The sequence below is a fragment of the Scyliorhinus canicula genome, chromosome 17 (genome assembly GCF_902713615.1).
Source record: "Scyliorhinus canicula chromosome 17, sScyCan1.1, whole genome shotgun sequence".
Classification (NCBI taxonomy): Eukaryota; Metazoa; Chordata; class Chondrichthyes; order Carcharhiniformes; family Scyliorhinidae; genus Scyliorhinus; species Scyliorhinus canicula.
The window spans coordinates 109,357,941-109,375,306 of NC_052162.1; the positions used below are offsets into that span (position 1 = coordinate 109,357,941).

Genomic DNA, 17,366 nt, shown 5'->3' on the forward strand with positions numbered 1-17,366 from the left:
TCTTTAGAACATAGAACAGTACAGCACAGAACAGGCCCTTCGGCCCTCGATGTTGTGCCGAGCAATGATCACCCTACTTAAACCCACGTAACCCGTATACCCGTAACCCAACAATCCCCCCCATTAACCTTACACTACGGGCAATTTAGCATGGCCAATCCACCTAACCCGCACATCTTTGGACTGTGGGAGGAAACCGGAGCACCCGGAGGAAACCCACGCACACACGGGGAGGACGTGCAGACTCCACACAGACAGTGACCCAGCCGGGAATCGAACCTGGGACCCTGGAGCTGTGAAGCATTGATGCTAACCACCATGCTACCGTGAGGCCCCTTTGAATGCCCATTTACCATTCTGCCAACTGAAGAGCGATGGCCAGTGGCTCAATTGCCAGTGTGAACAGGAGTGTACCTATGCGTCGTTTAACTATGCAGCTGAAAGTACTTTGCCTTGTTCACCTGTGCAGCTGAAATAACTCAGAACTGGTAGCGTTCATCCATACGCTCTCCCTGGGAGCATTGTACAGAGGTTTCACCCACGTGGTGAACCCTGATACAACAATTTGCATGAGCTACTTCCATTCTACTCGAGCAAAGAGTTTCTCAGAATTCAGGGAGATGAACGCTATGTGCCTCCTCCCTGAGTGAGGTCATTATTACATTCAGCAGGGGTCAGATGTTTGCTATTAGCTGTGGGCTCTTCACAAACACAATCTGATCTTCCACGGTCACTTCTGACAGGCAACTCTCCGGGCACATCGCTAGTGTTTTTGCTGGGACGTTCGCATCAGTATTTAAGAGATGTGGGTCTGAATGATCCACACCCTGTAGGGTCTTTCTCCTTTTTGGGGATCAATTAGATCAAGGCCTGTGCCAGCATTGGCTGCAGGGCTCCCTTCAAAGTGAATCATTGAACAATTCCTGCAAGTGCGGGGCCAATGCTGTTTCAATTTTTTTGTAAACGTCTACTGGAAACCTGTCTGGTCCCGGAATGAATGCATTCCACGATCACCTCCAGCCCCAGCGAAGAGCTCATTCCTCAGTTGGGAGAGGAATTTGGAGAAGGATTTGGGAGATGGAGAACTTTTTTTCTCTTGGATGGTTGAACCTCCAGACCTTATCTCTTTTCCTCCTCCACCACTGAAATTTCCAGTCTATCAATGAACTGTTTTATCTCTGAGTCACTCTCTGGGGGCTTAGAGGTGGGCAGTCCCTGGTAAAAGTTTGCAAAAGTTTCATTAATCTTATTCAGGGCTGCCACCATCCTACCATTCCTGTCCCTAACTTGCACTATTTCCTTTGCGACAGCCTGCTTTCTCAGTTGATGCAGCTGGCTTTGTCTCCATGTTCGTAGAAGGCCTCCACCCCCGTGACTGCTGGAGTTGGAGGACTGCTTTCCCCATGGTGATCAAATCGAATTCCACCTGCAGGTTTTTCGCCTCCACCAGCAGTTCCACGATTGGGGCCAATCAACCTCCCATATAGAGTCGATCAGCCATTGCCTGGTAGCCTTTTCTCTCTAATCCCTAAGGCCGAATAAGTTACTATTTCCCCCCTGATCACCGCCTGCAGTGTCTCCCAAAACGTGGAGGATGAGCTTCCCCCCACCCCCTCACCCCCCTCACCCCCACTCCCCCTCACTGCCACCGCCCCTCACCCCCACCCCCCTCATCCCCACCCCACCTCCCCTCACCCCCACCCCCCTCACCCACCCTCCACCTCATTCTGGTTGCAGGACACATAACCATCAATCGCTTGTGCTGTCTTTGTACAGAATTCCCTATCAGTAAGGAGGGCCTGTGTCCAGCCTCCATGGGGGGGCTTTAGTCCCGGCCTTCTCCAACTTTACATCCACATAATGAGGTGCGTGTTCAGAGATTACGGTCACAAAGTATTCTACCCTCAGTAACCCTGAACACACTCGGGGCTGGTTTAGCTCACTCAGCTAAATCGCTGGCTTTTAAAGCAGGCCAGCAGCATGGTTCGATAGCTGTGCTGGATCGTGGCGACTAGGGGCATTTCACAGTAACTTCATTGAAGCCTACTCGTGACAATAAGTGATTTTCATTTAATTTTTCATACTCCCTCCAATGAAAAGTCTTTGTGCATTTGGGAGAAGAACTTTTTTTCTCCTGGATGATTGAACCTCCATAAGTCTACTGCCACACCCCCCCCCCCCTCACCCCCCCCCCCCCCCCCCCCTCGCCCACCCCGTCTGCCCCATAAAGATGTTTAACTCTCAGCAGGCTGTTCCTGTTATGGATTTTTCCCTGAGATTGGATCTGTCCATTTTGGTCTTGAACGCAGTTAAAATCACCCCCCCCCCCCCCCCCCCCCTTCCTCATTGATGAGTCGGTGGGTGTCTAGGTCATGGATTTCGGCCATAGTTTTCTTGAAAAACTCTGCATAGTTGGGGCGTATAGATTTACTATTACTACCGGGGCCCCTTCGATTGTCCCACTAACCATAAAGAATCGGCCCCCTGGATCCGTCACTGTTTATCGCTGTGAATGGTACTTTCCTGCTAATTAATATGGCCACCCCCTTGACCTGGTATTGGAACATGCGGGAAGTGTTTGGCGCACCCAGTACTTCCTTACCCACAGTCGGTCCCTCTCTCTTAGATGTGTCTCCTGTCGGAAGTCAATATCCACCCTCAGGCTTTTGAGAAGAGCGAGAACTCGTGATCTCTTCACCGGCCCATTGAGGCCTGTCACGTTCCTTGTAGCTGCTCTATGGGGTCAGCCATACTAACCCTTTTGGCCTGGTTCTATTCACTCAGGCCTTGCTCTCACTCTCAGGCCATTCAAGATGGAAACTGCCTGCTTCCTCCCTTCCATTGTTGCCATGTGCGACCTGTTGTAGACAGCCTTCTACCCTTCCCCTCTCCCCCGCTCCAAACATTGGCTTTACCCTGCACTCTGTACCCCCAGTTCCTCCCTTCTTACTTTTTGTTTTGATTAATCATCTGCTTTGCCCATCCCTCCTGCCAGGCACTCCTTCGCTATACCTCCATAGACCAACCTATTTGCTGGTGTAATAGCTCCCTTCAATGGTCAGATACTCTAAATAACCCTGTATTCTTCTCTCACCCATCCCCCCTCCCCCTCTGGAGTGTCCCTCTTGGATAACGAAAGGCCATGCCGCCCTCATTGCCCTCTACTGCTATTTCCCAGGTTGTGTTCACGCACAAATTTGTTGACCTTCTCCGGGGCATCAAAAGTAGTACTCTTTGCCTTGAAAGGTGATCCAAATCTTGACGTGGTAGAGCATGACCTTGCATTTGTACAGTGCAGGTTTGGCCGCATTTAATTCTGCCTGGCACTTGGTCAGATCTGCTCCAATGTCTTGATACAAGTTGATGGAATGTCCTTCCCACTTCAAGTTTTTCACCGACCACCTTCTTTATCCTGGTACCTGTGGAGCATCACAATCATCCCCTGTGTTGGTTCCCCAGTCTTCTGCCTTTGTCGAAGGGACCTGTGGGCACGATCTACCTTCAGGTGCTTGACAAAGATCTCCTTGCCAACCAATGCCCTGACCATCGCTACCACATATTCCCTGGGGTTCCTCCACTCCGTGCCCTTCAGAAGCTCCACAATCCACAGGGAGAGGCACAGACAGAGGGAGCTTTAAATGTGTGAATTTGAATCAGAATGGGAATTCAGTGCAGAGCGGGACGAGATGTCCTTTGATTTTTCTCCTTGCTTTGTAACGTTTAAATCTTCAGAGAGGGGTCTTGCCCTGCTGCAGCTAAGGCTACAATTTAGATAGCTGATTGGTAGGTAGTGGGTAAGGTTGGTTACAACTTTAATCACTTATAATTGAAAATATATTTTGTGATTTATAATGTAAGAGCTATAATTGGTAGTATGGGGGAGCGGAGCTGAGCAGAGTGGGTGAAATTCATGCAGCAGCCAAGGACGGTCGGTGATTTCACTGATTCACTGACTGACTGCTCTGACCAGAGGAAAATATTGAAAAGTGACATAACAGGAAGGCTGTGATTTGATTGTCTAATAGGGAAGCTGTGCTGAAATTGAAAATCCACTTCAAATTACTGGTTATAAATTGCTTTCAGACTGAGATAATAAGGAGAGATCTAAAAAAAAGTTTGATTTTTTAAAAATTTGCAAACCAAATTCAAAACTAAGTCAAGATGGAAGGTCAAATGACATGATGTTCCTGCACAAAACAGGAGCTGGTGGGCCCCATTGTGGTTCCCAGTGATCTGTAGTAAGTTTCGTTTGCTTGACGAACTCCAGCTCAGAGTTGATGAGCTGGATTATGAGCTACGGACGTTGTGACACATCAGGGAGGAGGAGAGGTATCTGGATACTGTGTTCTAGGAGGCAGTCACAGCGCTTAGAAAACTAATTTAAATTCGGCCAGTGATCAGGAATAGGAAGGTGTGGCTGCGGGTGAGGCAGGCAGAGGGATCCGGGAGGTAGGGTTGCAGGAGCTTCAGCCCATGTCCCTGTCCAACAGGTTTGAGATTCTTGCTCCCTGTGTGAACGGGAATGGGGCCTGCGGGAAGAATGTGCAAACTGACCACAGCACCATGGTACAGGTAGCCATTCAAGTGGGGGGAAGAAACTTAATGTAGTAATAATTGTGGATAGTATATTGGGTCATTGACGCTGTTCTCTGTGACCAGGATCGAGAATCCCGAAGGTTGTGTTGCCTACCTGGTGCTCATGTTCGGTATATGTCACCTGGGCTGCAGAGGAACTTGGAGTGGGAGGGCAAAGATCCAGTTGTTGTGGTCCACGTGGGTACCAATTACATAGCTAGCACATGGACAAAGGTTCTGCTAAGAGATTATGAACAGCATGTAGCTAAATTAAAAAGCAGAACCAAATGGTGATCAATTGTGGATTACTACCTGAGCCACGGGATAATTGGCATAGGGTCAATAAGATTAAGGAGATAAATGCGTGGCTCAAAGATTGGCGTGGGATAAATGGGTTTGAATTCATGGCACATTAGCACCAGTACTGGGGAAGAGGGGAACTGTTCCTATTGGACGGTCTTCATTTGAATAATGCTGGGATCAGAGCCTGGCGAATCGCATAAATTGGGCTGTAGATAGGGCTTTAGTAGGGGGGGGGGGGGTGGTGAGTATTAAAATTAAAAGAGAAGGTAGAAATGCAGGTTAATGACGAGGATTTTAAACTAGTTGAAGGGGCCAAAGGCTTAGGAGAGGTTAGTGAAGTTTCCAGAACACATAATAGAACAGAGTATAGAAGGTGTCAGGAAACTAACTTCAGGCAGATTCAAAAAGGGGACAAATATGAGGAGGGTGGCGGTCATTGCATGACTGACAAGGATGTACCTAAATGTACGCAGCATACAAAACAAGATAATTGAGCTTGTTGCGCACATTGAAATTCGCTGGTACGATGTTGTGGGCATCACAGAGACGTAACTGCAAGAGGTTCTGGGCTGGATTGAAACAGAGTATAAATGTGCGGTGTATGGGGGGGGGGGAATAACATCAATACCTCAACTACCACAGTAGCACAGTGGCTAGCACTGTGGCTTCACAACGCCAGGGTCCCAAGTTCAATTCCCCGCTGGGTCACTGTCTATGCAGAGTCTGCACTTTCTACGCATGTCCACGTGTTTCCTCCTGGTGCTCCAGTTTCCTCCCACAGTCCAAAGTCGTGCAGGTTAGGTGGATTGACCATGTTAAAAATTGCCCTCAGTGTCCAAAAAGGTTGAGGGGTTATGGGTAACGGGGATAGGGTGAAAGTTAGGGCTTAAGTGGGTCGATGCAAACTCGATGGGCTGGATGGCCTCCTTCTGCACTGTATGTTCTATATTCTATGTACCAAGACTCCAGTGAATTTACATGTATGTGGACTTGTTCTGTTCTTCACTGCACTCAGGACTGTGGTAGACTCTCGTGAGCTTTGTTGCATCAACTGAACGAATAATTTTATATTTTGTGCCAGAGACGCCCACATCGGATCACAAAAGACATTATGGTTACAATATTGGCTTCTATTGATGGAATTCTAACCCAGCTTTCATAGGTCACATTCTGTCCTATCCAAACAGCAAGTGGTCTTTACACATGCGCATGACGGAGCATGTTTGGAGCATGCGCTTTGCATTGTTTTCTGATCATGCGCAAATCTGGTCTGTGACCGGAGTTGTGCACAGCTGGTCATAAAATGGCGTTTGCAGCAGAATAACTGAGCGAGTAGGTGGGAGACAGGAAAAGGGCCAGCGACATGGACACGGAGACTTCATAAACACTCGGTGCAAGCCGAAGACCCTGAATCAGAAACTACCGGCTCCGCGATTGCAGCGAACAGACCGGTAATGGGTGGATTTGTTTTTTTTTGGCCCGGGTGGAGCTGCTGTGCAGCAGGGCTCATGCGTGATCATCCTGCTCCAGGGAGCAGGAGGAGACAATCCGGTCAATTTATATCCTGGATTGACACCGATGGATTTTGGAAAAACCCTTATACAGGGGTTAGAAGGAGAGGATTTACACAAAGCAAACTTAAACGAAGATTTAAAAAAAAAATTAGAGTACCCAATTCATTTTTTCCAATTAAGGAGCAATTTAGTGTGGCGAATCCACCTACCCTGCTCATCTTTGGGTGGTAGGGGCAAAACCAACGCAAACATGGGGAGAATGTGCAAACTCCACACGGACAGTGGTCCAGAATCGAACCTGGGACCTGGGCGACGTGAGGCAGCAATGCTAAGCACTGCTCCACCATGCTGCCCAACTTAAACGAAGATAAGGCAGCACGGTTGCATAGTGGTTAGCATTGTGGCTTCACAGCGCCAGGGTCCCAGGTTCGATTCCCTGCTGGGTCACAGAATACGTGCGTATTCTGCACGTTCTCCCCGTGTCTGCGTGGGTTTCCTCCGGGTGCTCCGGTTTCCTCCCACAGTCCAAAGACGTGCAGGTTAGGTGGATTGGCCATGCCAAATTGCCCTTCGTGTCCAAAAAGGTTAGGAGGGGTTATTGGGTTGAGGGGATAGGGTGAGGGCTTAAATGGATCGGTGCAGACTCGATGGGCCAAATGGCTGAAGGGCCTGTACTGCACTGTATGTTCTATGTATGAACATTTGTCGCTTTTCAATTTCTATCCTGGACTGACACTAATGGATTGTTTTGTAAACTCCTTTTTCAGGATATGAGGAGAGGATTTGCAAGACAGAAATATCAAACCAAATATCAGATCAAAATCTGCGAGAGTCACTCAATTCATGAGGACCCAGATATTCTCAGCCTCTGAATGCAAGTATTCAGTTTCTGGTCATTACCACTCACTGTAAAATATCTTCATATTATCCCTCTATCTCATCAAAGATCTAAATCTGTGTCCGTAATCCTTCTGCGATCAATTTATGTAAACTGCTTGCCATATCTGTCTTATCGATATCCATCATAAACTTTTATGTCTCGATCAAAGCTCCCCTCAATTGCTTTGCTCCAAGCAGAACAGTCATATTTCCTCCAACCTAACCTGACAATTCAAATCCCTCAATCCTTCAACAAACCTATTTCCTGAAACCTAACCTGACAAATAAAACCCCTCATTCCTTGAACTATTCTGGTAACCCTCCTCTGCACTCTCTTCAGGACCCACCTGTTTTCCATAATGTGTGGTGATCACTTGTTTGCACAGACCCAGATGTTCTGTATCCGTGTCTGTGACACCATCACACCGACAATTGCATAGTGACATCATCACTGCTCTCCGGGTATTTCCTCAACTTGGAGACTTTTCCCAGTTCTCCTGAAATCTTCCCAGTTACGTGCTCCAGTGGGAGATTTTAACATTGAAAATAGTAAAATTGTTTCTGAGGTGAGGGGTTTTGACCATACATCTACAATTTAGAGTTTTTAGTGCTGTACTCTGTTATCTGTGAGAGGTTCCATGTCGCTTGGCTGGTGTGACTCCTTTACTGTGGATCGGAATCCATGTTCATCCATTGCTATTTCACCTCTACCCTCCCTCATCACCTCCCTGCCATTCTCCAGCTCCCCCTGTGGCCCTGTATCAAACTTTCTGTCACTTCGACTGACTGAATGAGGTTTCCATCACTGCCTAGCCCGTGACCATGTGCTGCTGATTAACCACTTTTATCTTCCCATTGTGTGTTTCATCGTCAGGAATTGTTTTGGGTGGCATGGTAGCGCAGTGGTTAGTGCTGCTGCCTCACGGCGCCGTGGTCCCAGGTTCGATCCCGGCTCTGGGTTACTGTCCGTGTGGAGTTTGCACATTCTCCTTGTGTTTGCTTGGGTTTCGCCCCCACAACCCAAAGATGTGCAGGTAGGGGAATTGGCCACATTAAATTGCCCCTTAATTGGAAAAAAATGAATTGGGTACTCTTAAATTTATATTTTAAAAAAGCAATGGCTAGCCCTGCTGTTTCACAGCGCTGAGGACCTGGGTTCAATCCCAGCAGCGGGTCACTGTATGGAGTTTGTACATCCTCCCTGTGTCTCTGTCGGTCTTACCCCCACAACCCAAAAATATGTGCAGGGTAGATGAATTGGCCGCACTAAATTGCCCCTTAATTGGAATAAAAAATAATTGGGTACTCTAAATTTATTTGTATAAAAGAAATGTTTTTTTCCCTGTGATATAGTTAATTTCTCTTCTTCTGAGCATCAAATTGTGCACCAGTTTTATTCCCTGCAATTAATTTTGAATGATGTGAGATGTTGACCTTGTTTCTCAGTCCATAGATATAAACAGATATTATCCATCCCCAGTTTCCTATGGAGAAGATGATATTTATTTATTTTTTTAACAAACAATTTTATTGAGGTATTTTAGGCATATAGAAAAAGTGACATCGTACAGTACAAAAAAAAGTCAAGATACAAAGTAAACATAGTGCAAACCACGACTCTGTTCACGCAAGGACCTGCCTCAGTATCCCCCTACTTTACTCTACCCTAGCCTATCCCCCCCCCCCCCCCCCCAGCCCACACTCTGCTGACGCTTACTCCTCTGCGAAGAAGTCAATAAATGGCTGCCACCTTCAGGCGAAACCTAATAGCAAACCTCTCAAGGCAAACTTGACTTTCTGTAGGCCACGAAAGCTTGCCATGTCCGATAGCCATATCTCAGCCCTTGGGGGGGGGGGGGGGGGGGGGCTTTGAGTCCCTCCATGCTAACAGTATTCGTCGCCAGGCTACCAGATAAGCAAAGGCCAGAACATCGGCCTCTCTCCCTGGACTCCCGGGTCCTCCGAAACCCCAAAGATTGCCACCTCAGGGCTCATTACCACCCCAGTTTTCAATACCCGGGACATGACATCTGCAAATCCCTGCCAATACCCCCTGAGTTTAGGGCAGGACCAGAACATGTGTACATGGTGAGCCGGCCCTCCGACGCATCTAGCACACTTGTCCTCCAGCCCGAAGAATCTGCTCATCCGGGCCACCATCATGTGGGCCCGGTGCACGATTTAAACTGGATCAGGCTGAGCCTGGCGCATGTTGTGGTCGTGTTTACTCTGCTCAGAGCTTCTGCCCAGATACTGTCCTCCATCTCCCCCCCCCCCCCCCCCCCCCGAGCTCCTCTACCCACTTAAGCTACAGGTGCACGGTCTGCGTATCCTCAGCTCCCATTAGTTCCTTATAGATATCTGAGATTCTACCCTCTCCCACCTCTCCCCTCGAAACTACCCTGTCCTGCCTCCCCTTCGGCGGGAGATGTGGGAAGGACGGCAACAGTCTGCGTATAAAATCCCGCACCTGCAAGTATCTAAAGTCGTTCCCTCTCGCCAGCCCAAACCTCTCCTCCAGCGCCCTCATGCTTGAAAAGCTCCCTTCCAGGAACAGATCCCCCATCCTCACAATCCCTGCCCTCCTCCACAGTCGATGCCCCCCGTCCATGTACCCCGGGGTCCACACCGATGCTCTTACCTTCCCTACATGTCTCCACCACAGGCCCCAGATCCGAAGAGCCCCCACCACTATCGGGCTGGTGGAGTACCGTGCCGGCGGAAGCGGCAGAGGTGCTGTGACCAGGGCTGCTAAACTAGTGCCCCTGCGCGAAGCACCCACCATCCGTTTCCTTATCATCGTTATGTTGGCCGTCCAGTAATAGTTGCGGAAGTTCGGCAACACCAACCCCCCTTCTCCTCTGTTCCTTTCAAGCATCACCCTCTTCACCCGCGGGGACTTCCCTGCCCATACAAATCCCAGTATAATTTTATTCAGCCTCTTAAAGAAGGACCGCGGGATAATGATGGGGAGACACTGAAAAACAGACAAGAGCCGTGGGAGAATCGTCATCTTAGCAGTCTGCACCCTCCACGCCAATGACAGCGGGAGCGCATCCCACCTCCGGACCTTCTCCCTCACTCGTTCCACCAGTCGGGACAGGTTGAGCTTATGCAACTTGCCCCAGTCCCGTGCCACCTGAATCCCCAAATATTGGAAACTCTTCCCCCACTGGCCTGAATGGCAACCTCTTCAGCCTATTCTCCTGCCCCCTCGCCTGAATTACAAACAACTCGCTCTTAGCCATGTTCAGTTTGTGTCCGGTGAATCGGCCAAATTCCCTCAGGGATGCCATAATACCGTCCAGCCCCACCATTGGGTCCGGTACATATAACAGCAGATCATCTGCGTATAACGAGACTCTATGTTCCACTCTTCCCCCCCACCCCCCTCTCCCCCCGCACCGGTACACAGTCCACAATTCTAGTCGCCAAGATCTTGGCCAGTAACTTGGCATCTACGTTGATCAAAGAGATCGGCCTGTATGATCCACAAGCCGGGTCCTTATCCCGTTTCCGAATAAGCCAGATGGTAGCCTGCGACATCATCGGGGTAAACTCCCTCTGTCTCTTGCCATGTTAAAGACCCTGACCAGCATCGGCCCCACAGTCCCGGAAAACACTTTGTAAAACTCCACCGGATACACGTCCGGCCCTCGTGCTTTACCGGACTGCATGACCTTCAGGCCCCCCAAAACCTCTTCGATCCTGACCACGGCCCCCAGTCCATCCACCAACCCCCTCTCCACTCTTGGGAAGGTCAGTCCGTCCAGGAATCGCCTCATTTTATAGCTTCCTATAAAAGTCTTAAAGACATTGTTCAGCGCTGCTGGGTCACCCATTAGATTACACTCCCCATCCACTACCCTCCCTATTTCCCTAGCCGCTTCCCTCTTCCTTAGTTGTTGCGCAAGCATTCTACTGGCCTTCTCCCCATGCTCATGAATCGCGCCTTTTACCTTTCTAAGTTGCTCTACAGCCTTGCCTGTAGTCAGCACTCCAAATTTGGCCTGCAGCCTCTGTCGTTTCCTCTCACCACTGCCTTCAGTGCCTCCCAGAGCACCACTGCCGAGACTTCTCCAGTATCGTTCATCTGCAGGTAATTCTGCATGCATTTCCTCAGCGTCTCACACACCGCCTCTTCCGCGAGTAATCCAACTTCCAGCCTCCATGGTGGGCTCTGAAAGATGTCCTTACAAAACTGCAGGTCTACCCAGTGCGGAGCATGGTCCGATATGACAATTGCCGAATATTCTACCCCCACCATTCCGGCCAGCAGGTCCCTACTCACAACAAAGTAGTCAATTCGGGAATACACCTTGTGGACGTGGGAGTAGTACGAGAACTCCCTCGCCGTCGGCCAGCTAAATCTCCACGGATCTGGACCCCCCCCGTTTGCTCCATGAATCCTCTCAGTTCCTTTGCCATCGCTGGCAACCTGCCCATTCTTGAACATGACCGGTCCAGGCTCGGGTCCAGGACTGTATTAAAGTCCCCGCCCATGATCAGCTTACGCGAATCCAAGTCGGGGATCTTCCCTAGCATCCTCCTAATAAAATCCACATCGTCCCAGTTAGGGGCATACACACTGACAAGGACTACTCTCACCACTTCGAGTTTACCCCTCACCATAACAAACCTGCCACCCCCATCCACAACTGTGCCATCCGCCTCAAATTGTACCCTTTTTATTAATCAGGATCGCAACCCCCTCGTCTTAGAATCCAGCCCCGAATGAAAGACCTGACTGACCCAGCCCTTCCTTAACCTAACCTGGTCTTCCACTTTCAGGTGCGTCTCCTGCAGCATGACAATGTCCGCCTTCAGATGCGCAAACACACGCGCCCTCTTCACTGGCCTGTTTAACCCTCTAACATTCCAGGTGATCAGCCTGGTTGGGGGGTACTTCGCCCCCTCCCCTTTGCCGACCAGCCATCCCCTTTCCTTGGCCAGCCTCCCAGCCATGAGCCGCGCTTCATCTGGCCCGCCTCCTGACCGGCTCCACCCATGACCTCACTGTTGCCATGCCCAGTTTCCATCCACGTTAGCAGAACGACACTCTCTTTCCCCCCCCCCCCCCCCCCCCCCCCCCCCCCCCGCCCTCCCAGCAACACCATCCTATCACCTAACCCCTGTTCTAATCTAACTATATGCACACCCCCACCTCGGCTTCCATTGACTAGCCCCACTCAGCTAGCCTGGGGCACCCAGCCTCGGCGCCAGCGCGTCTCCCACCCATAATTCCCAGTCACCCCTCCCCCGACCCATCCATACCACTTCCCCAGATCAGCATTACTTAAGCAAACACTCTATACAAGTCATAAACAACCCCCACAATAGCACAATTCAATTTAAACAAGAAAAAAAAAAGAGATAAGAAATAACAGGCACTCTCAGTCTTTCCCATACAGACACAGAAAAAGATTGCACTTCATGGAATTCCCCTGAACCATCCATCTTAACCCAACCCTTTTAACTGTTTTCTTTATTATTTTCCCTCCAGCCAAACTCCAACTCATCAAGAGCCCAAAGAGGAAACATTCAAGTAAACCACGCAAAAAAAACACATCCCTACCACCTTCCAACACCCTCAAAAAAGAAACGACAAAAACGGACCCAAACATGCAGGCAATTTTCAAAACGGGAGAGACACCACATATACTCAAAAGTTCTAACATGAGTCCAAACGTCCTCAGCTCAGGGCCAGCCCTTGCTTCTTCACGAAGTCCATCGCCTCTTTGGTTTCCTCGAAATAGTGATGCTGACCCTTATTCGTAACCCACAGTCGCGCTGGAAAAAGCAGCCGAATTCCACCTTGTTTTCATACAGTATGTCCTTCACCTGCCTGTAGCCTCCCCTCCTGCTGGCCACCTCAGCGCTCAAATCTTGGTAAACACGCAGGGTGGTATTGTCCCAAGTACAGCTTTGTGTGCTCTTTGCCCTTTACAGCACCCGTTCCTTGTCCAGGTACCTCTGAAAGCGTACCACTATCGCTCGTGGGGGACCCCCTCGTCACGGCTGCCTCACCTGCACTCTGTGTGTCCTGTCCACCACCGGCGGGAGCGGGAACACCTCATTCCCCAGGAACGTCTGAAATATACCCTTCACATACGCGGCAGTGTCCAGCCCCTCTGCCCCCTCCGGGAGGCCCACGATTCTCGCGTTCTGCTGGCGAGATCTGTTGTCCAGGTCCTCCAGACTTTCCAAAAGCACTTTTTGCTGGTCCCTCAACCTCCAATCCTCCACATCTGCTACCGTTTGAAAGTCAGCCTGCTCCTCCACTGACTTCTCCAACTGCTGGAGCTTCTCAGCCTGATCATCCAGCCTTTTTTCTATCCGGTCAATCGACTTCTGTAGCGGCTCCAGGTTGTCACGCTTCAGAGCCAAAAAGCCCTCCTGCAGTCTGCAGCAGTTGCTCCATTGTGGGCTGGGCTGTCGGCGCCTTGCTCTGAGCATCAGCCATGCTGGTCCCTCTCACAGCCTCCACTGTGAAATGAAAAATGAAAATCGCTTATTGTCACGAGTAGGCTTCAATGAAGTTACTGTGAAAAGCCCCTAGTCGCCACATTCCGGCGCCTGTCCGGGGAGGCTGGTACAGGAATTGAACCGTGCTGCTGGCCTGCTTGGTCTGCTTTAAACGCCAGCGATTTAGCCTGGTGAGCTAAACCAGCCTCTTGCTCAGCCACTTCCTCTGCTGTGCCCTTACTCAACCACTTCCTCTGCTGTTTACGGTCCCTCCGGCTTCTTAGGTCCGTACAATTCTGTATGGGTCCTGTGCCTGAGTACTATTGCTTTCCAGTTCCGCACTCAAAAGCGCAAAAAAGTCGGGGGGGGGGAAGGTCCAAAAGTCCGACCGAAACGGGAGCCACCAAATGTGCGACCTACTCCCTCATAGCCGCCACTGGAAGTCATGATATTTAATCTTGAAACACCTCGTGGTGAAGATGCTCCCATAATACTGTTAGGTAAGGAGTTACAGGTTATTGACCTTGTGACAATAAAGGAACAGTTATATATGTCCAAATCAATGATAACATTTTGTATCAATACAGCATCTTTTTTGTAATATTACATTCCAAGTTATTTCACAGGAATGTTATAAAGCCACATATGATACAGAGCCACATGAAGAGATATCAGGGCAGACGAACAAATGTTTAGTCAAAGAGGTGGTTTTAGGGAGTATTTTAAATGGAGGAAAGTGAGGTGTAGAGGCTTCAGGAGGAAGTTTAGAGCTTGGGATCTTGGAAATTTAAAGAATGACCAGCGATGGTGAGTGATTAAAATATGAAATGCTAAGGAGACTGGAATTAGAGGAGCACAATTATCTTGGCGGATTGTGAGGTTGAAAACAGGGATGGGAAATTTAAAATGTTGTTGCATTTTAAATCCAAGCCTTTGTAGGTCAGTGAGCACAGGAGTAATAGGTGAATAAGACTTTGTCTGAGTAAACACACAGGCAGCAGGGTTTTGGATGAGCTCAAGGTTGCAGAGACGTTGAATGTGAGAGGCTGGCCAAGAGTGTGTTCGGATAGTTAAGACTGGGGGAAACAAAGGAATGGATGAGAGTTTCAGCAGCTGATGAGCGGAGACTCGGATGGAGTCGGGCGATGTTACTGAGGTGGAAATTGGCCGTCTTGGTGATGATGTGGATATGTGGTTGGAAACTCAGTTTGTGGTGAACAGTCTGGTTCACTCTCAGACAATTGTCAGAGAACGAGATGGAGTCAGATTTTGTACTGGGAACTGAAGACAATGGCTTCAATCTGCCCAATATTTAAATGAAATACATTTCTATTGTTCCAGTACTGGATGTCAGTCACGTTGGTGCAGTGTGTGACTTGGAGGTGATGGTCTTCATCGACGCCTGCTACCCTGGTCCTTCTGGGTCGTGGCAGTTAGTGCTTCAGGAGATGCTGCCCAAGTTCTGGTCTTGTTTTAGGTCTATAAAAAATTTCCTCTTTCGTCCTGCCTCTCCCACAATTGCTCTCTGTCTCTTTCACTCTTCTCTTGTTTTTTCTATCTTATTACTCACGGTTGCCTAACCCAGCCGGTTGTGCATGCTCCATCACTAACTGTATTTCAGGCTGAGTGGAGAGATCTCCATTTGTTGAAGGATATGGGGAACTGGCAGGTAAATGGAGTTGAAGCCCAAGATCAGCCATAATTGTGTTGAATGACACAGCAGTCTCTCTGTTTGGTCTTCACATGTCATCATCTGATATTCATATAGAGTCAGAGTGTTGTGTCAGTCCAGGCTGGGTGGTCAGTTCCCTTCCCTGAAGGACATTTGTGAACCAGTTGGGTTTTTGTAACAATCCAGCCACTTTCATGGGAACGTTTTCCTCGTGCTGGCCCCACAAGTTACCAGATTCATTCAGCTCAATTTCACAACTGGCCTTTGTGTTTTTGTGGGTTCACTCATTCTCTTTTTTTCTGTTTTAAATCAATTTCACAGAGTATCAGAAGGTGAGGATTTGCAGTCGGGAAACTGAAACTGAAACAACACATCAGGATCTGACAGAGTTGCTCAATTTATCGGAAGCTGAATATTATGCGATTTTGAACATGGAAGGAGAAAGCATTGTTGACAGTGGTGAGAAACCATGGAAATGTGGGGATTGTGGGATGGGATTTGGATCCCCATCTGAACTGGAAACTCATCGGCGCAGTCACACTGGGCAGAATCCGTTAACCTGCTCCGTGTGTGGGAAGGGATTCGCTCGATCATCCAATCTGCGGTTACACCAGCGAGTTCACACTGGGGAGAGACCAATCAGCTGCCCAGAGTGTGGGAAAGGATTTATTCATTCATCCAACCTGCTCAGACACCAGCGCAGTCACACTGGAGAGAGACCATTCATCTGCTCCGAGTGTGGGAAGGGATTCAATCATTCCTCTCACTTGATGAGACACCAGCGGGTTCACACTGGGGAGATGCCGTTCTTCTGCTCTGAGTGTGGGCAGCGATTCACCCGATCATCAGGGCTGCTACAACACCAGCGGGTTCACACAGGGGAGAGACCGTTCACCTGCTCTGTGTGTGGACAGAGATTCACGCGATCATCGGGCCTGCTACAACACCAGCAGTTTCACACTAATGAGAGACCATTCTGCTGCTCTGAGTGTGGGAAGGGATTTACTCGGTCATCCACCCTACTGAAACACCAGATGGTTCATGCTGGGGAGAGACCATTCATCTGCTCCATTTGTCAGAAGGGATTCATTCAGTCATCCCACCTGCTGAGACACCTGATGGTTCACACTGATGAGAGACCTTTTCAATGCCAAGACTGCAAGAAGTGCTTTAAAAGTTCCGGAGAACTGATGTCCCATCAACGTGTTCACACTGACGAGAGACCGTTTAGGTGTTCTCACTGTGGGTGTGGGTTCAGGCAATCATCTAATCTCACTGTGCACGAGCGAGTTCACACTAGAGAGAGACCGTTTACCTGTTCCAAGTGTGGGAAGAGATTCACCCAATCATCTGCACTGCTGAGACACCAGCAAATTCACAAGTAACTACAGAGAATGTATTTTTCTGTTAATTGCATCCAGAATTGAACTATGTTCATTGGGTCTGTTTCTGCTGATGTTAATAAACTCCAGCCTCATGATAGAGTATTCTATTCTCGATGAAGTTCAAATAAATCAGGTTTGTGTTAAGTGCAGCATGTTGAATTTATTTAATATTCCTACCATAAGTTAATTCCTCGTAAAGGCTCTCCCTCTCCCCTGACTCCTCCATCCTCACCTCCAACAGCAAGTGTGAGGAGCTTGTGGAACTTCTTTGTCACTAAAATTGAGACAATCTGATCAGCTGCCTCTGCTGCTCCCCTCTCTTCCACTAACCCACCGGGACAAACTGTCTCTAAAGTTCTCTCATCTTAGGCCTGAACTCACATCTTTCTATAGTTTCTCTGGTATCTCTCCTCGAGCGGGTTTCCTTTTGTCTTCCCAGGTTGGATGATAACTTGAAGGCTCGTCCACACACAGCACAGATTCTTGGGTAAGAGCGGATAGATTATGGGCAGGTGAGGAGTGTAAGTTGTGAGGGGTTAAAATTGTGAGAGGGGAAGGGGCAGCCAGAATGAG

At 49.0% G+C, this 17,366-nt stretch overlaps 1 protein-coding gene across 2 annotated transcripts; it reads left to right on the forward strand.

Annotated features, from left to right (window-relative positions):
* The first annotated feature begins 6,142 nt into the window (after positions 1-6,142).
* On the forward strand, positions 6,143-16,937 carry LOC119952303 (zinc finger protein 623-like). 2 transcript variants are annotated; one of them, XM_038775948.1, is made up of 3 exons: positions 6,143-6,329; positions 7,160-7,266; positions 15,730-16,937. In XM_038775948.1, the coding sequence occupies exon 3, from the start codon at positions 15,840-15,842 to the stop codon at positions 16,791-16,793; it is 954 nt and encodes a 317-aa protein (XP_038631876.1). In that variant the 5' UTR covers positions 6,143-6,329; positions 7,160-7,266; positions 15,730-15,839; the 3' UTR covers positions 16,794-16,937. The 2 variants fall into 2 exon arrangements, with proteins under 2 accessions (XP_038631876.1, XP_038631877.1); XM_038775949.1 differs by lacking the exon at positions 7,160-7,266.
* The last annotated feature ends 429 nt before the right edge of the window (positions 16,938-17,366 follow it).

Coding starts and splice junctions, on each gene's coding strand:
- LOC119952303 (XM_038775948.1), top strand. CDS start 15,840: ATGGAAGGAGAAAGCATTGTTGACAGTGGTGAGAAACCATGGAAATGT.